Source organism: Lepidochelys olivacea (genome assembly GCF_965140295.1).
Source record: "Lepidochelys olivacea isolate rLepOli2 genome assembly, chromosome: 15".
Classification (NCBI taxonomy): domain Eukaryota; kingdom Metazoa; phylum Chordata; order Testudines; family Cheloniidae; genus Lepidochelys; species Lepidochelys olivacea.
In genome coordinates, this window is record NC_140425.1 from 28,737,129 (window position 1) to 28,757,003 (window position 19,875).

The following is a 19,875-nucleotide window of genomic DNA, read 5'->3' on the forward strand; positions in this document are numbered from 1 at the left end:
CAAAACCCAAAGTTAATAGGGATGGGTTAGGTTAAACGGTAAAGGAGTAAGTCATTGTAAGGAGAGAGATAATAGAGCAATTACTTGCTTAAAAGACATACGTACTTTGGCAAGTTCCGCTTGTTTTTTCAGCTCCTCAGCCTGTTTTTCCAAGTCTCTGGTTTTCTCTTCTGCACTTTTCAGCATCTCTTCTGTGTCCAGTAGATTCTGTTTAAGCCCTTTGATGGCAGCATTGTGCTCAGCAACCATCTCAGAATTGTTTTTCTCATGCGTCATCTGCAGATCCTTGCACTGATTCTGGCTTTTCTCAATTTGCTTTTCCTGTCAGATTTTAGAGCAATTTTTATGCAATCAGAAATCTAGGTTTTTAAATACCCTTTCCAACATAACTAGTGAGCTTTTTCTATAGTTCTTCTTACCAGGTCTACTAATTTATCTTGCATTTTCTTCAGTTCAGCCTGATGATTCTTAAGTGTTTCCTGATGGTTCTGTTCAGCTTTACGTGTTGTCTGTTCCATATTTTCCTGCAGCTGAGCTGACTTCTCATCTGATTTTGTAAGCTGAATTTGTAGTTCTTCTAGCTTTCTAAAAAATAAATAAATCAGAAATTAGCAAAATGACTTTTTGCTGAAAATGTAACTAATGTACAGACACATAGCTCTCTCTAAGTTGCAGCATGCTTCTATTACATCTTTAGTACAGACCAAAAGTTTAGAAACAGGTTTGTTCAATCACTAAAAAGTGCACAGAATGTTCTATCAAATTAAATGCACCAGTAACAAGATTCAATGCACACAAAAGTACCAATGTAAGGGTAAATCTGACCCCAAAGTTCAGGGTTTTGCAAAAACAGAAATGTTTGCATTAAATTATGTTCAAAACAAACACACATTCTCTTGCAGTGTTTGGGTTGCATGCATTGTATTTGTGCAGGAGAACCAGAAATTGTATAGTTTACTTTCTGTGTCTAAGCTAAAAGAAATGCAATGATACTCAAACCCTGAAAAAGTATATTCATTTAGTTTCAAAAGTGCCAGAAGTTGTTATATAAATAAGAAGTTATTAAATAATTTTTAAACCAAGTGTCTTTTAAATCCGATATATGTACAGAGTATTTAAGACAGAATGAATTTGATGGCACAAGCTCTGTTGTCATATCAACGGGAATCAGATTTGTTTCAGGATGAGCTTTCATAGCTACTTACAAAAGGACAAAAAATGTAGGAACAAATGGCAGGAAAATGCTCTGACAGCAACGGGATACCTTTCTTTTAACCGCAGCTCATCATTCATCTTTGTCAGCTGAGAAGAACTATCTCCCGAGGACTTCATTATTTCTGCTATATCATTCTCGAGTTTGGCTTTAGCTTCAGTCAACTGCTGTTCTTTTTCTTCCCTCTCTTTCAATTTTTTCTCCATAACTGAACATAAAAAAGTTAATGTTCTAGTAAATGTAATCCACAGGCCATGCACAACACACCTAAATGCTAACAAGAGACTGTAAACATCAGAGTTAGCCTGGTGCCATAAAATTAGCAAGTTGAACTTCCAAAACTAAAAGTCACATTTGGGTTTGGACTGTAAATTGTAGGCTCTTGGGTAATGGAAAGGTGTAAAACTCCTAATAGAAAAGTATAACATTGTACATGGAAAGACACAGAAAAAGCAACTAATCAAGAATACAACTTGCAGTTGATGCTTCACTTAACTATAGGTATCAGGCTGTTAAAAATTGACGCTGGGCTCTACCATTAGGAGAGAAGTCCAGCAGATACATTTGGGCATACTCGCTTAACTGAAGTTACATGCAGCTATCTAGGGAAGAATATTAGACCAACTAGTCTTTAGAGCAGTGTAAATACAAGGAGCAATGAGAGCTACATCAAGTCACTGTAGAAAATGGCTCCATATACATGCAAGCTAATGACTACCTCCAAGGAAGAGACTAGGAAGCGGGGCTTAGGAGGTTTTCTTTTATATACATAAGGTCAGTTTAGACTGCAGTAAAAAGAGATTAGGTGGACGTGTACAGCAGGAAATGGTACTACAGGTTATGAGACAGGGGATGGTGATGTGCTAGCTCGAAGGTCACAGAAGTAAACAACCACACTAAAAAGGAGTCTTCACATGTAAACAGGGTTCATATTCTTTTCATGAGCTGTCAAATGCTTTCTATGTGTCTGTTACAAGGCACATGCCATTTACATGTTGCATTTCATGAACACACTAACGGTACCCCTACACTGCACGCTCCTTATGGCAGTGTGTAGAATGGATACACTATACGCCCCCAGCATAGCTATATGTAGCAGTGTAGATGGTGAGCCACTCTTCAGGCAAGTAAACACATGCCTGAACCTGTAGGGTATGTACCCTACACAGTTCTCTACATGACCAAGCTGTGCTTCCCCCATCTCCACTGATATTTTAGCCAGTGTAATATCCATGGAATTACCCAGGGTACAATCTGGACTGATGGACCTGTGTCCCCTCAATTCTCCAAGCTGGGATGCGTGTTTTTCTAAACTTGGAATATGTCTCAGTAATGTTATACAGTAGAATCTTATAACTTTACATACAATGTTGCCACACATTTTCCCAGGACAATAACGATCAGCACATTATGAGTTTTCAAATGGTACGTCACAAAGCATATTTTGTATAAAATCCATTATAGTTTTGTAAAAAGGGTGAACATAGGGATATAGACTGCCACACCTCCCCCTTTACAAAGCTGCAGGAGGGTTACCCATGGGCTGACCTGTAGACAGTAGGTAAGGGCCCTCTTTCCTGGACATGGCATCTGCCACCATGTTTTCTTTTCCCTTTATGTGCACAATTTCCATATCAAATTCTGGTAGTATGAGACCCCAGTGTAGCAGTTTGGAATTTGAGCCTTTAGTTCTGTTTAACCAGATCAATGGTGAATGATCTGTTAAGACCCTGAACTTTCTATTAAAAAGGCATGGCTTCGGTAGCTTAACTGCTCACTTCATCAGGTGAACATAGGGATACAGACTGTCACAGTATCCCTCTGCCAGAGCCTTTCAATGATGCATGTAGCTATATACTGCAGAGTAGGCACATCCTGGTTTTCACTGAGAGTAGAAATTGCCTACTCTCTGCTGTCAGCCGTACCCTGAGTGTGTCATCCTCATTTCCCAGCCTTCACCCTGGAGCATCTCCACTAATAATCAACTTAGATCAGTTGCAATATTAACACATTTTTGTATGTGTGTTGTTTGTGCCATTAAAGCAGATAAATTACTAATGCAAAGCTTTAACCGGATCCCTGGAATGGACTTAAGCAACAAAGGTTCAACCAGGAAGCTAGCTGAGCCAGGAAATACTTTACCATTACTTCCTTGCCATGGTCAATTTGCAGTGTCTCTATATATAGTTTTTCAGTTGTGTTTACATTTCACACTAATAGTGTGTTTTGTTTTAGCTTAGGACTAGGGCTTGGTTCAAACAAGAATCTGACTTTCTAGCTTCCCAACGTTAGTTTGCAGACACAATGTCTGCCACTATGCGGGTATTAGTCATCACCATGTGCTAAGAGCAGCAAGGTGGCATGAAAACATAAAGCTGATGGCACATTTCAAACCCTTCAGTTTTGTCATTTCCTTACCTATCAAATTAGATTTTAACTGATCCAGTTCCAAGGACATGAGTGCAAATTGCTCTTCTTTTTGGTTCAGTTTTTTAATAGTTTCTATGGAAATAAAATGATATTTAAAAGATAAAGTTAATTCCCCAGTTATTGTGGCTCATCTTGTTAAAGAAAACCTAATTTTACAAGGAATTCATATTACTCAAATCAAACAAGGAGGCGGCAAAAAAATCTTGTTTTATTCCTAGTTGCCAAGACAAATCCTGCTAAATTAACAACTATAACCTTTAGGCTCTTGAAGAAATTTTTTTCAGCACCATTTTTTTCCAGCGGGTTTTGAGGGGATGCATTTCAATTCTAGGGAAACATACCTTGCATAGATTTTTGAACGCTTTCTGCCTCTTCAGCAGCACAAGTAAACTTGCCTTTCTAGAAGGGAATGAAAACCCAAGACAAGTTTTAACTGTCTGGTAATGACACACTATTATTCAATATGAACTTCATTAAAAGTAGTGTTACTATTTTTTTCACTTTCTGATTTGATAAAGACCCACTACTGCCATAGGTGTATTAGACATTTTTGACTTGTAATTTATAGTCTATTGTGAACTTGGCAAGACAGGGAAGTAAAAGAAAAAAACAGTCTCCCCATTTTCGTTTGAAATGGGGTCCCCTAGGCAGCAAAGGGAGCTTCTTTGTAAACTAGGACAGCGGTACAGCAGCAGCTAAGCTCTGTATGGGAGACGTGGTTTACAGGTATCGAAAGTGTAGCGGGCCCCTGGACCTCGATTTTAGAAAGTTATAAACTTTAGCTCACAGGCTGTGGTGGACTTGCTGTTTGAACGGCCCCATGCAGCCTTGTGGCCAATCTCATGCCAGCCTTTTCATAGAATCATAGAATATCAGGGTTGGAAGGGACCTCAAGAGCTCATCTAGTCCAACCCCCTGCTCAAAGCAGGACCAATCCCCAATTTTTGGCCAAGATCCCTAAATGGCCCCCTCCAGGACTGAACTCACAACCCTGGGCTTAGCAGGCCAATGCTCAAACCACTGAGCTATCCTTCCCTCCTCCATCCATAATGGCGGGAAGAGATGGAAAGTTAGCGACATCTGAGGAAAGGCCAGGATACAGAGATAGATAAAATACTGGGGCTCCTCAATCAACATAATAAAACACAGCAATGGCCTTAGAAAGACCACATGGAAAGACAGACACACACACATCTTGCTTCCTCCTAAGGCTGGGATAATCGCAGCAGGAGCTAGCCCAAATGTAGAACACTGAGAAATTTAATTATTATGTTGCAAAACAAGAAGGAAGTGAAAATTTGTTATTCAAAAGCTACTTGTAAATAACACAGTGAAGTAAAGTTAACTCATACAGCACTTATAATGAAAAAGGACTATACCTACCTTAATGACTATTCTAAAAATGTGTTATATGATGTATTTGATCTGGCTCAATGTTTTAACTGTAAACCAGTAACAGCTGAGCTCTGCTTAGGCAACAACTTGATAAAGTAAAAGTTAATCTTATTGTACTTTTCATTTTGAAATCCGATATACAAAGCACTTGGACTCAAAGCCTGCATTCCTTACTTGGACAAAAGTCCATTTGAAATTACTGAGATTTTTGCTGGAGTAAGGACTGTTACATTTGACCTTTGGATAATAGTGACGATTTCCCCCTAAAAAGCTCAAAGAGAACCCAATGGGTAGAGACAAGATTTCTGAGAATTACTCACCAAAAGTTGAAGCTCTTTTTCCAAAGAATCTTTAACTTGATTTACTGCACCCAAGTTTTTGTCCAGGTCAAGAAGCTTTTGCTCTTTGCCCTGCAGTTCTTTGGCCAGATTACTAGCCTGGCAGGGTGGATTAGATGGAGTAAAACAAAAATTACAAACATGAATGAAAACATGAAGAACATAAAATCTTGAGCTTCAAGGAAATAACTAGAATGTTCAAACCATCATATGTAGAAAAATTAAAAAAACCTGAACAAAAGCTGAAGGAAAAATGTTGTGTGTTAACTGAATATAGCTGATTTCCACTGCAGGCTGCACTACAGTATTAAACTGCATCTTGGAATAAGTTTGAGACAATCCTTGTGATTTGAAAGTAGTCTAAATTTAGTTCTCTCAGAATTATTCTGCAAACATTCTTTAATGCTAGACATTTTGGGTATATTCAAGTGTTTTAAATTGTGCTTATTGCATCAATGGAATGTTTCTTACTGGAATATTTAGTAAGCACCTTATAACTGACTGTATTGAATATTACATAGTGCTGGCATGATTTCCAAAGATATTGAGCACCTGCACCACCCACTGACTTTCATGGGAATTGTGGATGCTCAACATGATCTCTGAAAATCATGCCGAAAGTCCATGTAAGTCCAATTTTTTGGCACCATTTGTGGAGAGGTTTAGGAAAGTGGCCTCATTACTTTTTCTTTATGATCACAGAGCTGACTTGACAGATCTTGTGTGAAGGGGAAAGAGCCCAGACACTACATTTCACTCCCTTCATTCCAAACTACAGTAGCAGAATAATCTTCCACCTGTATAATATAGTGATATTCAACTACGAAGCCATTTTGTCAGTTACTGGCCTGAGCGCCAGAAAAATCACCGAGACACACACACAATGTGGCAATCTTTGCTTCAAGACATTTCATGTGATGATGCTGTTTCACACAACACCATCATCATGTACAGATGCCCCATCAGCTTGTCTCACTGTGATTTTATGGCTTTCCCTGGCCCGTTAGATACAGCACCTTTTCCCTTGCCTCTTCCCCCTTCCTGGCTAGTAGGAGGGAGAGAGGAAAAATAGTTATTTATCCAATCAGTTTTCCACTCCTGGATAATTAAGGGCTAAGGAATCTCTCCTTCATCCCTCCTCCCTCTATCTAAAGGGAGATGAATTCCAGAGGCCACTGGATTTCACATTGATGAGGTGATTACTTATAGCTCCCTGCACTAGTCTCACAGGCATTAAATGCTCCACTTATTCGGACTGTGCCCCAGACAGAACTCAAGACACAGAAGTGAAGTGACTTGCCCAAGATCACACATAACGTTTGTGGGAAGACGAGGAATAGAACTCATCTCATGACTCCATGTCCTGTCCCTTAACCACAAGACCCCCTTCAAAGCAGTACACGCTCTTCCTAGGCTTTTAGAAACAGTATGAGGAATGTGAGGAAACCTCTGTGCAACTCAATATGTTTATCAGAGAGGCAAGAGATTTTCCTAGAGTCACACATCACTTAATCTCAATACATCCACTATTTAACTTATTACACATCGATAAATACATGGATTCTTCTTGCTTACTAGGACCACCAGTGCCCCAACACAGCTCTCAGAGCAGAGGTTATAGGATTCGTAAGTTCACAGCAAGAAAGAACTTCTATGGGAGCACGATCCACACACCTCTACCCAAACCACAACCCTACAAGACAAGATACAGCCTTCCAGATTAGATGTAGTGGACAATTTCTCTAAATCTCTTCAGATGATTAAAAAAAATATACTGTCTCTCCTAACACTATCTTCCCTTCTGTGATGAGCTCATGATTGTAGATAAAAAAGGTAGAAATGTAAATTAAAATAAAACAAATTAAAGTAAAAAGATGGATGTTGATACAAACCTTGCTACTCCCATCAATCTTTTCAGTCTCTAGGTTTTGTATCAGTTTCTCAGTTGCCTCAAGCTGCTTCCTAAGTTTCTGGATTTCCAATTTACCTTCAGAATTGGCTTTCTGAAGCACATCAAGGTCCAAAATCTTTTCTTCAGCAACTTTGATCTGTGTTGTTAAACTATCAATAACTTTGGTTTGTTCATTGCATTTGGCTTGCAGTACCTCTAGCTCCTTTACCTTTATTTCAGCTTCCTGTAATTTGTTTAAAGCGTCTTCCATTTCTACTAGATGTTGATCTTCTGCACTTTCTAGTTTGGTCTTCAGGCTTTCCAGGCTTCGCTCTCCCTCCTCAGTGATTTCCAATAGCTTTGCTTTCAGAGCTTCAATCTCTTTCATATGCTGAGATCTTTCGTTTTCTTGTTTTAGTTTTAAATTTGATGTTTCATTTTGATGCTCTAATCTCATTTTCTCAACTTGGGTCTTTAGGTCTGCGAATTCAGCAGTCTGAGCCCCAACACCTTTGCTGAATGAAACCTTTAGTTCTTCCATTGCTTGCTGATGTAAAGCAATAGCAGATTCCAGCTTTGATTTCCAAAGCTCTGTCACATCTGAATTCTCCTTGTTGGCAAAATCTAGCTTAGTTTTCAATAACTCATTTTCTTTTGCAATTCTTTCATGTGAAGCTGAAAGTGCTTTGATCTCCTTCCGATAAGATTCTTCACCAATTCCAAACTTCTCTTTTAGTGAATTTATTTCATTCTGATGTTCTTTGCTAATTTCTGCCACTTTTTCTTGCAAAGAACTTATTTCTTGTAGCAGTGAGAGAGAACTGTCCACATCGCTGACTGGCTTACTAGACTCTAATCTCCCTCGGAGCTCAACTACTTCCTTCACCCGTAATGCTAGATCTCTTTCTAGTTCCATGATGCGAGATTTTTCGGATACTGTGGCCACCTATGATCAACAGCATTTTAAAAAGAGAAATAGTTACACCACATATAAAAGCATGAAAAGATTTTTAAGTCTCAAAAAAAATCTTCAATTATAACAAATTAACCTCATTAGTATATCCATACCAACCTTTTTGACAATAACTGGCCAAAATCAGATCTAGTCTAATCCAAATTCCTATTCCTACTGAGATAGCTCACGGAGCATAAGTAAGAACAAATGTTTGCTTTACATGGAAATCTATGAACCGAGACAATCTAATATACTTGATTTTGTTTACTCTTTAAATTATTTCCTTTCTTTTAAAATAAAAGTACCACTACCTATGTTTACACCCCTATAACTTTTATTTAAGCCAGAATGTATTTAACCTCCCTTTCTGAAGTTAGCTGTTAAAAGAAAAAAAATTGTTAGGCAAAAGTTTACAATCGCAGCTTGTATATAGGTTACCATGGGTTAGCAAAATGCTTCTATGGACGAATTTAAAGTGGAATGATGAAGGGTGGAGAGTTTGCAGTCTTCATTTGTCCTGATAATTGCTTCCTTACACCATTCATATTGGTTTTGAAGCTAACAGAAAAATGCAAATATATTTATTTGGTCTAGATGTACCAATAGTTGAAAATCCCATTGCATCTATCCCCAGACTGTCTTTAAAAATTATTCTTACACTACCCAAGGCCTTTCTCAGAATGCCAAAAAAGGGTTAAAGAATTAAGCCTGTGACATGCAAAAGCATCACAAAACCATTGGTTCCTGATCAGGAAATTACTGTCTCTGCTCCTCCTTATATTATCAACATCAAGATTAAAGATATTACTTACCTGAAATTATTCTTTTTAAGTATTTTGTACAGATCCCACTCTTCGTTTTATATTATTCCATCTATGACCTCAAGAACAAAACTATAATGTGTTTTAAATCTCTCCCACATAACCCATTAACAGCAATATATTTTGCAGTATGTACTGGGACATAGGTCAGGAAAGAAATTTGAAAGCTAAAGAAGAACTGCTTACTATGAAACAGTAAGTGGAATAAGCAAGGATATTTGGAAGTTGTTATCTTGACGGAACAACTGATAACCTTGCAGTCTATCTAGGATATATTATTAAGGCAGCAATATCTTGAGGAAGTGTTTAATAAGTTAAATGACTGGCTTTCACATATCCTATTAAAGCTGGTATGTATCATTGCAGAATCTAATCAACAAAATCCTGCCCCATGAACAATGAAGAAAATGTACAGCATATTAGATAACTGTTTCAATGACTCTTAGACCAAAGCTCACTTTGTCAAAGGAAAAGATGGCCAAACAGATGAGAGAGAAGGAAAAAACAAACTATCACTCCTTCCTAGGGTTTCCAACCCTCCCAGTTTGGCCGGGAATCTCCCGGAATCGGGCTCAATCTCCCAGAGGCTACTGAAGCCAATCCAGGAGATTTTAGGTTGCTAAAAGTTAGGTCGGCAGCACAGTGGGGCTAAGGCAGGCTCCCTACCCACCCTGGATCCATGCCGCTCCCGGAAGCGGCTGGCATGTCCAGCAGCAGCTCCTAGGTGCAGGGGCAGCAGGGGGTCTTTGCGCGTTGCCCCCGTCCTGAGCACCAACTCTGCAGCTCCTATTGGCCAGGAATGGGGAACCATGGCCCATGAGAGCAGCAGGGGTGGTGCCTGCAGGCCAGGGCAGCCTGCAGAGACCTCTGCATCTAGGAGCCGCTGCTGGCCCTGCCACCGCTTCCGGGAGCCACCCGAGGTAAGCACCATCCGGTTGGAGCCCGCACCCCAACCCCCTGCCTATCCCTGAGCCCCCTCCCGCACCCAAACTCCCTCCCCCATCCCTGAGCCCCCTTCCACACCCACATTCTCTCCCAGAACCCGTACCCCGAACCTCTTCCCTCAACCCCCTCCCACATCCAAACTCCCTTCCAGAGCCCACACCCGAAAACCCATCCTGCACCCCAACTCCCTGCCCCAGGCTCAGCCCAGAGTACCTTCATACTCCGAACCCCTCAGCCCATACCCCAACCCCCTGCCTATGAGGGTGAGGGAGAGCTAGTGACAGAAGGAAGGGGGCTGGAATGAATGGGAGGCGGGGCCTTGGAGAAGGGATGGGGCAGGGCAGGTGTGTTTAGGTTTGTGCGATTAGACAGTTGGAAACCCTACTCCTGCCCCCTACAACTAAAACAGAAACTGATATGATGAGTAATTTTCTAATGCAGAAAAATGATAGTTCCTCAAGAACCTCAGCAAACCAGCTCTCTCAAGGCTTTTCATTTTGAGGAGAAGGATGAAGACAACTGCCAGCTGCTTGATTCACAGACTATCTTTAAAGGATACACCAACTGGCCTTGAAATATTTTCCTTTGCATTGCAAGGATCATCATAATACAGCTGGCGTTAATTGGTTCATTTCTATGCCAGGTGGAATTCTTCACATAGAGGGCTGAGCTCACTTATCACCTCTTGGACCAGTTTTACAGGTTCTCAAATATTTGATACTACATTCTGAACAGCTGTAGTGTATTTTAAGGTTATTCTCATCTCTCAGTTACTGAGGGTTTGTCTTCTCCAGCTACAAGATTCCATGAACACTGAAGCCATCAATGAGGGCTTCTCAACCCAGCATTGATGTGCACATGTGAGAGGAATTTAGGAACAAGGAAATTCATAAACAGTGATGTCTTGCAACAGGTGACCTAGACTCCTATCATGTAATGGAAGATTTATGACCCTTTGTCATATAGTCATTGACTTTCTGGTAATATTTTACCAGACTTATTTTTTAGCACAATTTGGTCAGTCATGCTGAGGTGTCTGCTGAAAACGGCCAAAAATAGCGAGGATACAATATGGCCAACATACACGATTCTTACTAACCTGTCCTACAGTTGTAGGCTTTGCATCTTCTCTTTTGTAAATACAAATAATTTTGACTGGTTGTTGCCAAAAAGTCTGAGGTTTTAGGCCCTATGTGGGCAGTTTGCTGGAGTGGAGCAACAACTATATTTCTACAAAAAAATACGCACCCTCTTCTCCCCACAAACACATGTCCCAAATCTGGCCTAGGATCCACTAGCATGGACCCCAGCAATGGACTGGGCACAGATGAAGTCCCCCCGTAGCTTTACATAAACCCTGGCACAGAAGGGCCCTTCAGGTACTGGGAGTTGCTCAGTCTCTACTGAATCTCATGTTAAAGGAACGCATAGTTGTATGCTCCTGTACTAGTCTGGTCCATCACCACAGTGATGCAGAATGACAAAAATGAACCAGACACACCTCTTTCTCTTCTTTGTAGTTTCACTTTTGCCTTCCTGGGGTCTAGAAAAGAGCCAAAGTTCCTCAGTTTCTTTGAGAATAGTAAGGACCTGACAGGTGGGGAAAAAACCTCAATCAACAGGAAGCTCTCCAGCCAAGCAGAATTAATTCCCTGTAGAGAGGTTTCTTTTCTTTCCCCCAAAGAAAAAGCAACTGGCTTGTGTTGCATCTGCTAACTGATGGTCAGTTAACCAGAGGTGCCAAGATGCTCACAGATTGGGCTCAGGTTTAGCAAGTTTTGAAGAATCACTTCTCAGTGCGAGATATTTGAATGCTATGATACCATGCACATGTTGCAAGTAATATTAAACTGTAATTCATCTGCAGGAGTTTTAAGATTCCTCAGTTTCGCAAGTGCCGCTAAATCATGAAAATTTGGATCCATTGCTCCCATCCAAATAAAAGTTATTGGATTACTATACATTTAGAAGATTGTTTCCTGCTACATAAAAGCAATCCATCTCTACAACTTTATAAACAAAGAGTGGGAATCTATAGAATATACTTCCTGTCAGAAAACAGAGACCTTACTGGACTTCTGCAAATACTAAAGTTAAAACTTCAGATTGATAGGAGAAAGTCATCTTATTAATCTTTAGCATCCAAAAACACAAACGATTTTTGCTAGGCAAGTGTGGGGATTACATAGGTTCTTATTAGATGTATGGCAAAGGGCTAATAGCCATCCATATCTATATTCTTCCCACTCAAATTCCCTTCCTTGCCTGACAAAAATAACTAGTAAGCAGTACATTGTCATTAATGGTGTGGTTACTGTCATTCTGTTTTAATTACATGTGGCACTTTCTGGTGTGGAGAAAATGATCAGTTTAAATGAAATCAACATGCTTTATATTGTCGTAGAAGAAAGCTGATTGGATCACTTGCAAGCACTTTAAGAACAATGATTATGTCAAATCACTGACATTCATTACAATGCATAATATGCATTGTTATTTAAAATAATCTAAATCAATGGGGAGTAATCAGAGCTGTAGGCTGACCAGAGTCATTTCAAATTACTGGAATGCTTTAAGCTTAGAAACCATAAGCAAGTCATTCCTTCAAGCACAAAATAAAAAATGTCATTTTTTCATATGTGCAAAGGCATCCAAATATGGAACTTGGGAAGTCATTTCCATTCTTCATGGTTCTGGACTTCTGAGACTACATCGGTACGATAAAGTACTATTACACTCTGCTAAACACACCTGCAAAGGGAGTACTGGGGTCAACTAATCTAGTCACATAGGATCTGTCTCAGCTGAAATTTGACACAGGGTTAGCATCTTTCTAGAGGAGAGATTAATATGGTTCTTGGTAGAAAGATACTAACATTGTTCCAAGTCTCTGCACATGTAGAACTTCTTCACCTTTCTAACAAGGGCATTAAAAAAAAAATCGGATGTAAGCAGAATATGTAACTAGTGCCGCTGGGTTCCCTATGGAAGGACTATACCAACGGAGAACAAACAAACAAACTGTATGGCCACAGTACACACTGGTCAGCAAAATAAGCACCCAATGTTACAACCTGTACATAAGGTCCAGATTGCTCCATCCCCCAAAAACCTTCAGACTGGAAGAATTTGAGTAAATTAAATGAGAACATTTGTCTATTCACAGCATGTCAGCATTTCTTTTGAAGCATAAAGAACCTCACTATCTGCTACAAGTGAACTGCTGAATACTTTCATAAATAGATCCACAACTTTGTTTGCCGCTTTGCACCTGTAGTCAAGTGATATCTTTCCATTTTGAAGAGATCTTACCTGGATTCCTTTGTAGAACTATATATAATAAAAATGTAACAAAAAGTCAAAATGTAGTAGTCGTTTTAGTAGTGTCCTTCTTGGCTACTTTCTATAAAAGAATATGGCAGAAGACAGGCACTCTCTTCAATATCCATTATACCCCGCAGACTGTGTGATCAGAAATCCTCCACGTTACAAATAGGTCTTGTTCATTTAAATAGTGAAAACCATTACCCTAGTGTCTTCTAACTCCCTCTGGAGTTTGTCAGCTTTGGTCTTTTCAAAGAGCAGGCTCTGTTCAAGCTCCTTAATGCGGGCATGCTCCAGTTTGGTCTGCGTCTGTTAGTAAAAAGGAAAGGAAGAGAACACAACAGTGCCACCATCACATGCCAGCACAAGAGGAGGATGCCACATGCAGGCCGTGCTGCCAGTATCTTCTACCAAGGATGAGCAGAGAAGATGCAGTGGGTAAAATGAACAGGGAAACTCTATGGATGAGAGAGATGGACTGAAAGTGTAAATGGTCTGATGTGTAAAATAAAACAAACCAATCACAAACAAGAAGAAATACGGACAAAAAGTAAGGTAGATTCATGCAGCCAAGTAGAAGTTATATATCAGTATGTGAAGTTTACCAGCACAAATTAGAATAGTTAATACTTTTTAAAGAACTATAAGCCCCTTCCCGCATCACCCCCAACTAATACTGTATATTTATTTGGATGTAGCTGAGTTAGGTTTTTAATTATGAACTAGGGGATCAAAATTCAGACCTGGTGTCATAGGTGAAATAACACCATGGAACAGGAGCAGCACCCAGCAGGTCTGAATTTGGCTGTAGATATTGATTAGGGCTTCTGTGGAATGCTATTTTTAATTTCTCTATTGTTTTCAAGTTTGTGCCATAAAAATCTTCCTGGCAAGTCCTAGGCATGTCAAGATTCATTTGTTGCTATTATATGAATGGTGTGAATACACACAGAGTTACTCAGAGCTGCAGAACATCTTTTCCCCACCTTTCCAGAAGGGGAGAAAATGTGACTGATTTAGACTTATTGCTCTGTAACTAAAATGCTGATTTGACCATGGTACGTCACTCAAGTCTAAATTGGTTAGGCCAAGAAGAGGAAGTAAGAGGACTTGTGCCCTTTGTACTTCTAAAAGGCATTGTGTTCCAAGAGAGAAAAAGGAACCACACAAAGCAGAGCCAAGTACCTCACAAAGGGGTAGGTTTTATAAAGAACTGTGGAATATCAGGATACAGCTCCTGAATATTCAACAAAGGGGCTGAGACGCTTTCCCAAGAGTCTGCAAGAAAACATGGAGTTTAAGAGAGATGGAGAGTCTAGCAGTTACTCCCTTCTTGACTTGCACCACTGTGGGAGGGAAAAAGAAAAGCACATCCAGACTTAAGAACTGCATGTCACACTCAGCTCTGAACTGCAGAGTTCAGTACATTGTGTCAATCTTAATGCACATCATCATTAACCTAAAATATGCCATATTTTAAAAAGAAATATTCATGCCTGTTGGTTTAAGTGTCCTTTCCTAGAAAGAGGTGTGACCATCCCAACAACAGGGTGACCACTTGATGGAGGCTGAATATTATTTTATCTGTCTATGGCAAGACATGCTTCTCATCATGAGAAGTTACCCGTGGCAGACTGGAGCAACATTCTTCTATGTGATTTAGTTGTAGCTGTAATTTAGTGTGAAGTACAGCGGATGGATGTAATTAAGCTAAGAAATATTAATTAGAAGAAACAGGTCTTTAGCTTGCAGAGCCAGCCGTAGAATACGAAGGAGAAGAGAATAATGTGAACTAAGATATGTGGGATCCCATCAAGTCCCTACTCCATCTGTCACCATCTCGTTGCCCATACTGTAGTGGTCCCACAGTTGGTAGGAGATCTGTGTATACCCAGGCACTCTACGTGCATTGTGCACCGGCATAGGTAATGTAGACCTAAGTCTCCACTGCCAGTGTTTGTAGCAAGATATTTTAAAATCCTTGTAAAGCAGTGTTATGTATAAACACCGATAAGCTGATTGTGACCATCTTCAAAGCAGCCTCAAACAATCAAATAAAGATCATAAGTACTCTTTGAAGAGGAAGTGAGATGGGGAAAAGCCTTTGTTTTGCTTCAGCTGTGTTCTCCTCCACCCATCAACTAATAAAAAAGATGGTTTCTCCTTACTATTTCATTCTGATCACATCAAGTTATTTCTCTATCTGTGTCAAAAGCTGGAAGTTGACTGGTGCTGAACCAAAATAGTTCTGTATCCATCATGATGGAAATGATAAGCTAATTCTACCAACATAATTCAATAGGCCCCAAAACACAGGGATCCAAAAGTATTAAACTTGCTTCAGAGGCCAAACTTTCAGCATTTCCTTGGGCTAATGAAGTTTTTATGTGATTCTATGTCTCCTTTGTTCCTGAAGACCTTCAGAGGGCTTGACAAGACTGCCAGTTTTCCAGAAGAATAAGGATTGTCCTTTTACCAACAGCTTTCCATTATGTGGTTTGATATTCTGATGGGAATTAGAGTTGTTAAGAGAATTTTTAAAATGTCTACAAGTTTTAAATGCAATAGCTTTAATTCGGAGCATTTGTGGGACTAGTTAGTGTGACTTCAGATCCAGCAAACAAAAAAACCAAGCCACTAAACAGCTCTAGAAATGTCTTGAGGTTTTTTTAACTAGTGGTTTGGGATAAACCTACATACTTACTTTGTCACATTCCCTGAGGTGGATCTATACAGAAGAGCATATCCAGAATTCTCCTTACATCATGAATCTCTACTAAAATATGCACTATCTTAAAGCTTTCTTTCTGTAACACCCATCATACACAAAGCCTCTTTTTAATCCCTTGCTTATATAGCAGCAAAACAAACATATCTAGGTGCTGTCCAATAATACTAAAACCTTCAGAGATCAGAGTTAACAGAACTTATTCAAAAATATCCCACCATGCAGATATTATCTACACTAAAACAAAAATAAATAAAGATGCTCAGCTAAATATAAATAGAGGTGCAATCTAAAACATTCCACTCCAAACACTTTTGCTCATTTAAAGAACAAACAAAAATAAATAAGTCTGACTTCCAAAAGAAAGGCTCCAATTCCAAATAGGGATATCCACTGAGGAACTGTGGATCAGTCTGAGCTCCCTTCCAAACATCCAAAGAGACAAGTCTAAGGGACAAATTCTCCTCTTAGTTACACCAGAATGAATTCAGAAGATTCAATGAAGTTACTCCAGATTTATTTTGGTGCAACATAAAGGAGAGTGGAATTTAATACTAAAGCTTGATTCAGATGTGAAAAATGACAGGGAACACTCTCTCTAGTCTGGGGCATTACAATTAGATGATGAGGGGTGAGACAAATCCTGCCCTGACTTACATCCTCTCCAATTCCATTAAGGATACATCTACCCTGCAAAAAATCCCGTAGCAGTGAATCTCAAAGCCCAGGCCACTGACTTGGGCTCATGCTATGGCACCAAAAATAGCAGTGTAGACAATCCTGCTCAGGTTGGAGCTCAGGCTCTGGGACCCCCGCCCATACAGGGTTTCTGAGCCCAGGCTCCAGCCCAAGTGAGATGGTCTACACTGCTATTTTGAGCCCCATAGCATAAACCCAAGTGCCAAGGGTTTTTTTGTAGGGTAGATGAACCCTAAGTCATTAAGTCCCAAATGCAGGCCATCAGTTATCAACAATGCATGCCAATTGCACTCTGTGCCTGCTCTCACTCTTTGAAATGAAATTCACAGCTTAGTTGTGCACCTGTATCTACCTACTGATCCATCCGTACTACTATGCTGAAGCTATAATGCTGACTAATGACTCTGTAACTGGGGCAGCAAGTCTTCAGTCCCTGTGCTGGCATGTTCACCACAGAACATGGTCTGGATAGTTTCTAATCTAGTGTTCCATTAAATAATCCAACATCATTCTCCACTCAAAAGGAGAGCAACAAGGGTTTTTCTTGGGAAATAAGCCTGTTGAGGGAGAAATTAGAATAGAGAGAATTGGAATAAAGACAGAGGGGAATGAGGAGTGCACAAAATAGGAAAGAGGAAAGTCACATGCAGATTTACTTCTAACACACCGTGTGCCTGATTTGGAAGAATAGAGGAGACCCAGATCACGGAAGTAGCTTCATAAAAGGAACACCTAAGAATGCATAGTAGGAAATCAGTTTTAGTCTTGAGAGCTTTCTATTTTGGTGGGGGAAGAGGGGTTGCAGGAGGCAGCCTATTATAAGATCTTCTTGAACCAAATCAAAAGCAGAGGATTTTTTTTTAATTCCATCAGCTTTGTACTATGGATGGTGTAGAGGGGATTTATTTTAAGGACTTGCAAAGCAATATATTTCTTCTAGCCAATCCTAAACAATTTCTCTGTGTGTTTCAGGAAGAAATCCTGTTATGCTACAATGAAAAATCCATAGCTTTGTACAGTGTAAATAATGAGATCATTCTTGTATTTTTAATCGCTTTTCCTTGGATACTGCTTTCTCTTCAGCATTTCATAACAAAAAAAAGAGTAATCAGTAAGGAGAGGTGGGGCTATGCAATTTGTTCTCTAGGAAATTTCATGAAACGATGTACAGTGCCATCCATTGAACAGTAGTGGGAGCTCATGGGAAAGAACGCAGGATTTTGTGATGAATGCAAGTTGAGGCCTGCTTTTACAGAAGAGACTTTTCAGGGCCGAAGACTGTAGTTTCCTGCAAGCTCCTGTTGCTTTTCAGTTGATTGCACTGTATTAAGTTTGCGGTTTTATTTTAAAAACTAATGACGATACGTTCTCCCTGTCTTCAATTAAAGGGGATGCCAGTGTTTAGTCATTACATACATTCTTTGTGATAAGTGTTGTAATTGCTCTGAAAGCAACATGCACACAAATACTAGAGTCAATGTTTCAATAGCAGATTATGCAGTTAGTGATTAAGTCTATCAATAAGCATTTTATCTGTACACAATCTGTTAACATGGGATGTCTCCACACACTTAAATGCCCTCTTACATTTTCAGGATCTTCAGAAATCTGCCTCTTTTGCTATCAGTAAAAATTAAAAAAAAAATATAGATATATATTTCACCTATTAAATGCTTAACACTATCACTCCAATACAACAGGAGGCATTTCATTAATTTAAATTCAGCTTATACTCCTGAAGATATGCATCTTGTCAAACAACCAACCCGAGTCCTTAAAACAGTTTGCCATGATTTTAAAGTCAATTTTAATTATCAATTGATTTAACAAAACAAATCCAAAAAACACTTTCATGGACTGAACAACTAATAGAGCAGAGTATAGATAGGTACTTTAAAATGGATGGAAGACTGACACAAAGTAGAACTAAAGGAAATGTCACATGAAATGGACCACAAGGCTAGCACTTTCATCATTAATGGTTCATAGGGTTATAAGTCAGTCAGTTTAAATTTCTCCTGTTCTTTACAATGGAATAAGAGTAACCAATGTTTTTTCAGATTAAATATGTTCAAAAACCAGAAGACGTCCAACATTTTTATTTTAAATTTGGATTAAAAAACTGGCAGTGTTTAAATGGTTTCAATTTGTTTCTTTCTTATTAACAATAAAAACACTGTGTACAGAATTATTTCAGAATGTTAGAGTAGAGTTCAGTACATCATACCAGCTAGACAAAGTAGGAAGGTAAATCGTGATAAGAGTACATACTTTGTATTTCACTGGTGTGCTTAATTCTGAACCCTCCCTAAACCACGCACGCCGATGTTAAGTCTTCGTTGAGAGATGTGCAGGGATAGTCATTATTTGGTATGAATCACCCAGAAGACTGAGGTGGTTAAATCTTCAGCACCCACTTCAACAGGGACATGACTATTAACTGCCAGTTTTAGAATTTAAAATGGATTTCTAGTTGTTGGTTTCTTTTAAATAATTTGAAAAAAATGTTAGCAGGATTATAAAATTGCAAAAAAGGATGAAATTTTACAAGGGATAAATTAAATTATTCTGCCACAACCGCAACCACTCAGCTACAGAAGCCATGCTGAAGAATACAATTCACTTAAGGGCCCAATCTTGACCATTTAAGCTTACACAAAGACTGCAGAATTGGGTACTTGAAGGTTTAGGGATCCCCTTCCATTTGTTCTGTGTACTCCTGGAATATCAACATGCAGTTTTAACTCTTCCTTTCATTGTCTTCACACTGTTAGGAATATAATGTCTACAACTGTTTGCACTTCAGTATCCTACCAAATGTGACTTTTACAAAGTTGACAGTATTTTACCTCTAGGTCTCCTTTGGTAATGGACTCTTCCTCTACGCGGAACTGAAGATCCTCCACCTTCCTATGAGTCATAAATGAAGAGAGTTTTCAAAGAGAGATTGTTTTTTGTACTTACTTTTCATTAGAAATTAAAAACTACAGCAACATTATATTTTAATTACTTAATCAAGTTACCAGAAAAAGTGGGAGAAGAGAAAAAGTTCAACCCTGATTTTAAATGAGAGAATACTGAAAAATTCATTAAAAATAAAGTATGATATCAAAATCCTTCCTGAAGTTCTTTGAAG

The 19,875-nt window shown here is 39.2% G+C and overlaps 1 protein-coding gene across 5 annotated transcripts in view; it reads right to left on the reverse strand.

Moving 5' to 3' along the window:
* The window catches only part of CLIP1 (CAP-Gly domain containing linker protein 1), a 113,031-nt gene that overhangs the window by 30,443 nt on the left and 62,713 nt on the right, over nt 1-19,875 (reverse strand). For 3 of the 5 annotated variants that reach the window (XM_084649466.1, XM_084649467.1, XM_084649469.1), the window contains exons 8-16: nt 19,589-19,649; nt 13,517-13,621; nt 7,269-8,213; nt 5,359-5,475; nt 3,985-4,042; nt 3,632-3,715; nt 1,265-1,421; nt 420-585; nt 106-321 (exon numbers count right to left, since the gene is read on the reverse strand). In XM_084649466.1, the coding sequence (XP_084505592.1) occupies nt 106-321; nt 420-585; nt 1,265-1,421; nt 3,632-3,715; nt 3,985-4,042; nt 5,359-5,475; nt 7,269-8,213; nt 13,517-13,621; nt 19,589-19,649 (1,909 nt within the window). The remainder of the gene's footprint in view (nt 1-105; nt 322-419; nt 586-1,264; nt 1,422-3,631; nt 3,716-3,984; nt 4,043-5,358; nt 5,476-7,268; nt 8,214-13,516; nt 13,622-19,588; nt 19,650-19,875) is intronic. The other 2 variants (XM_084649470.1, XM_084649468.1) reach the window with 1 other exon arrangement.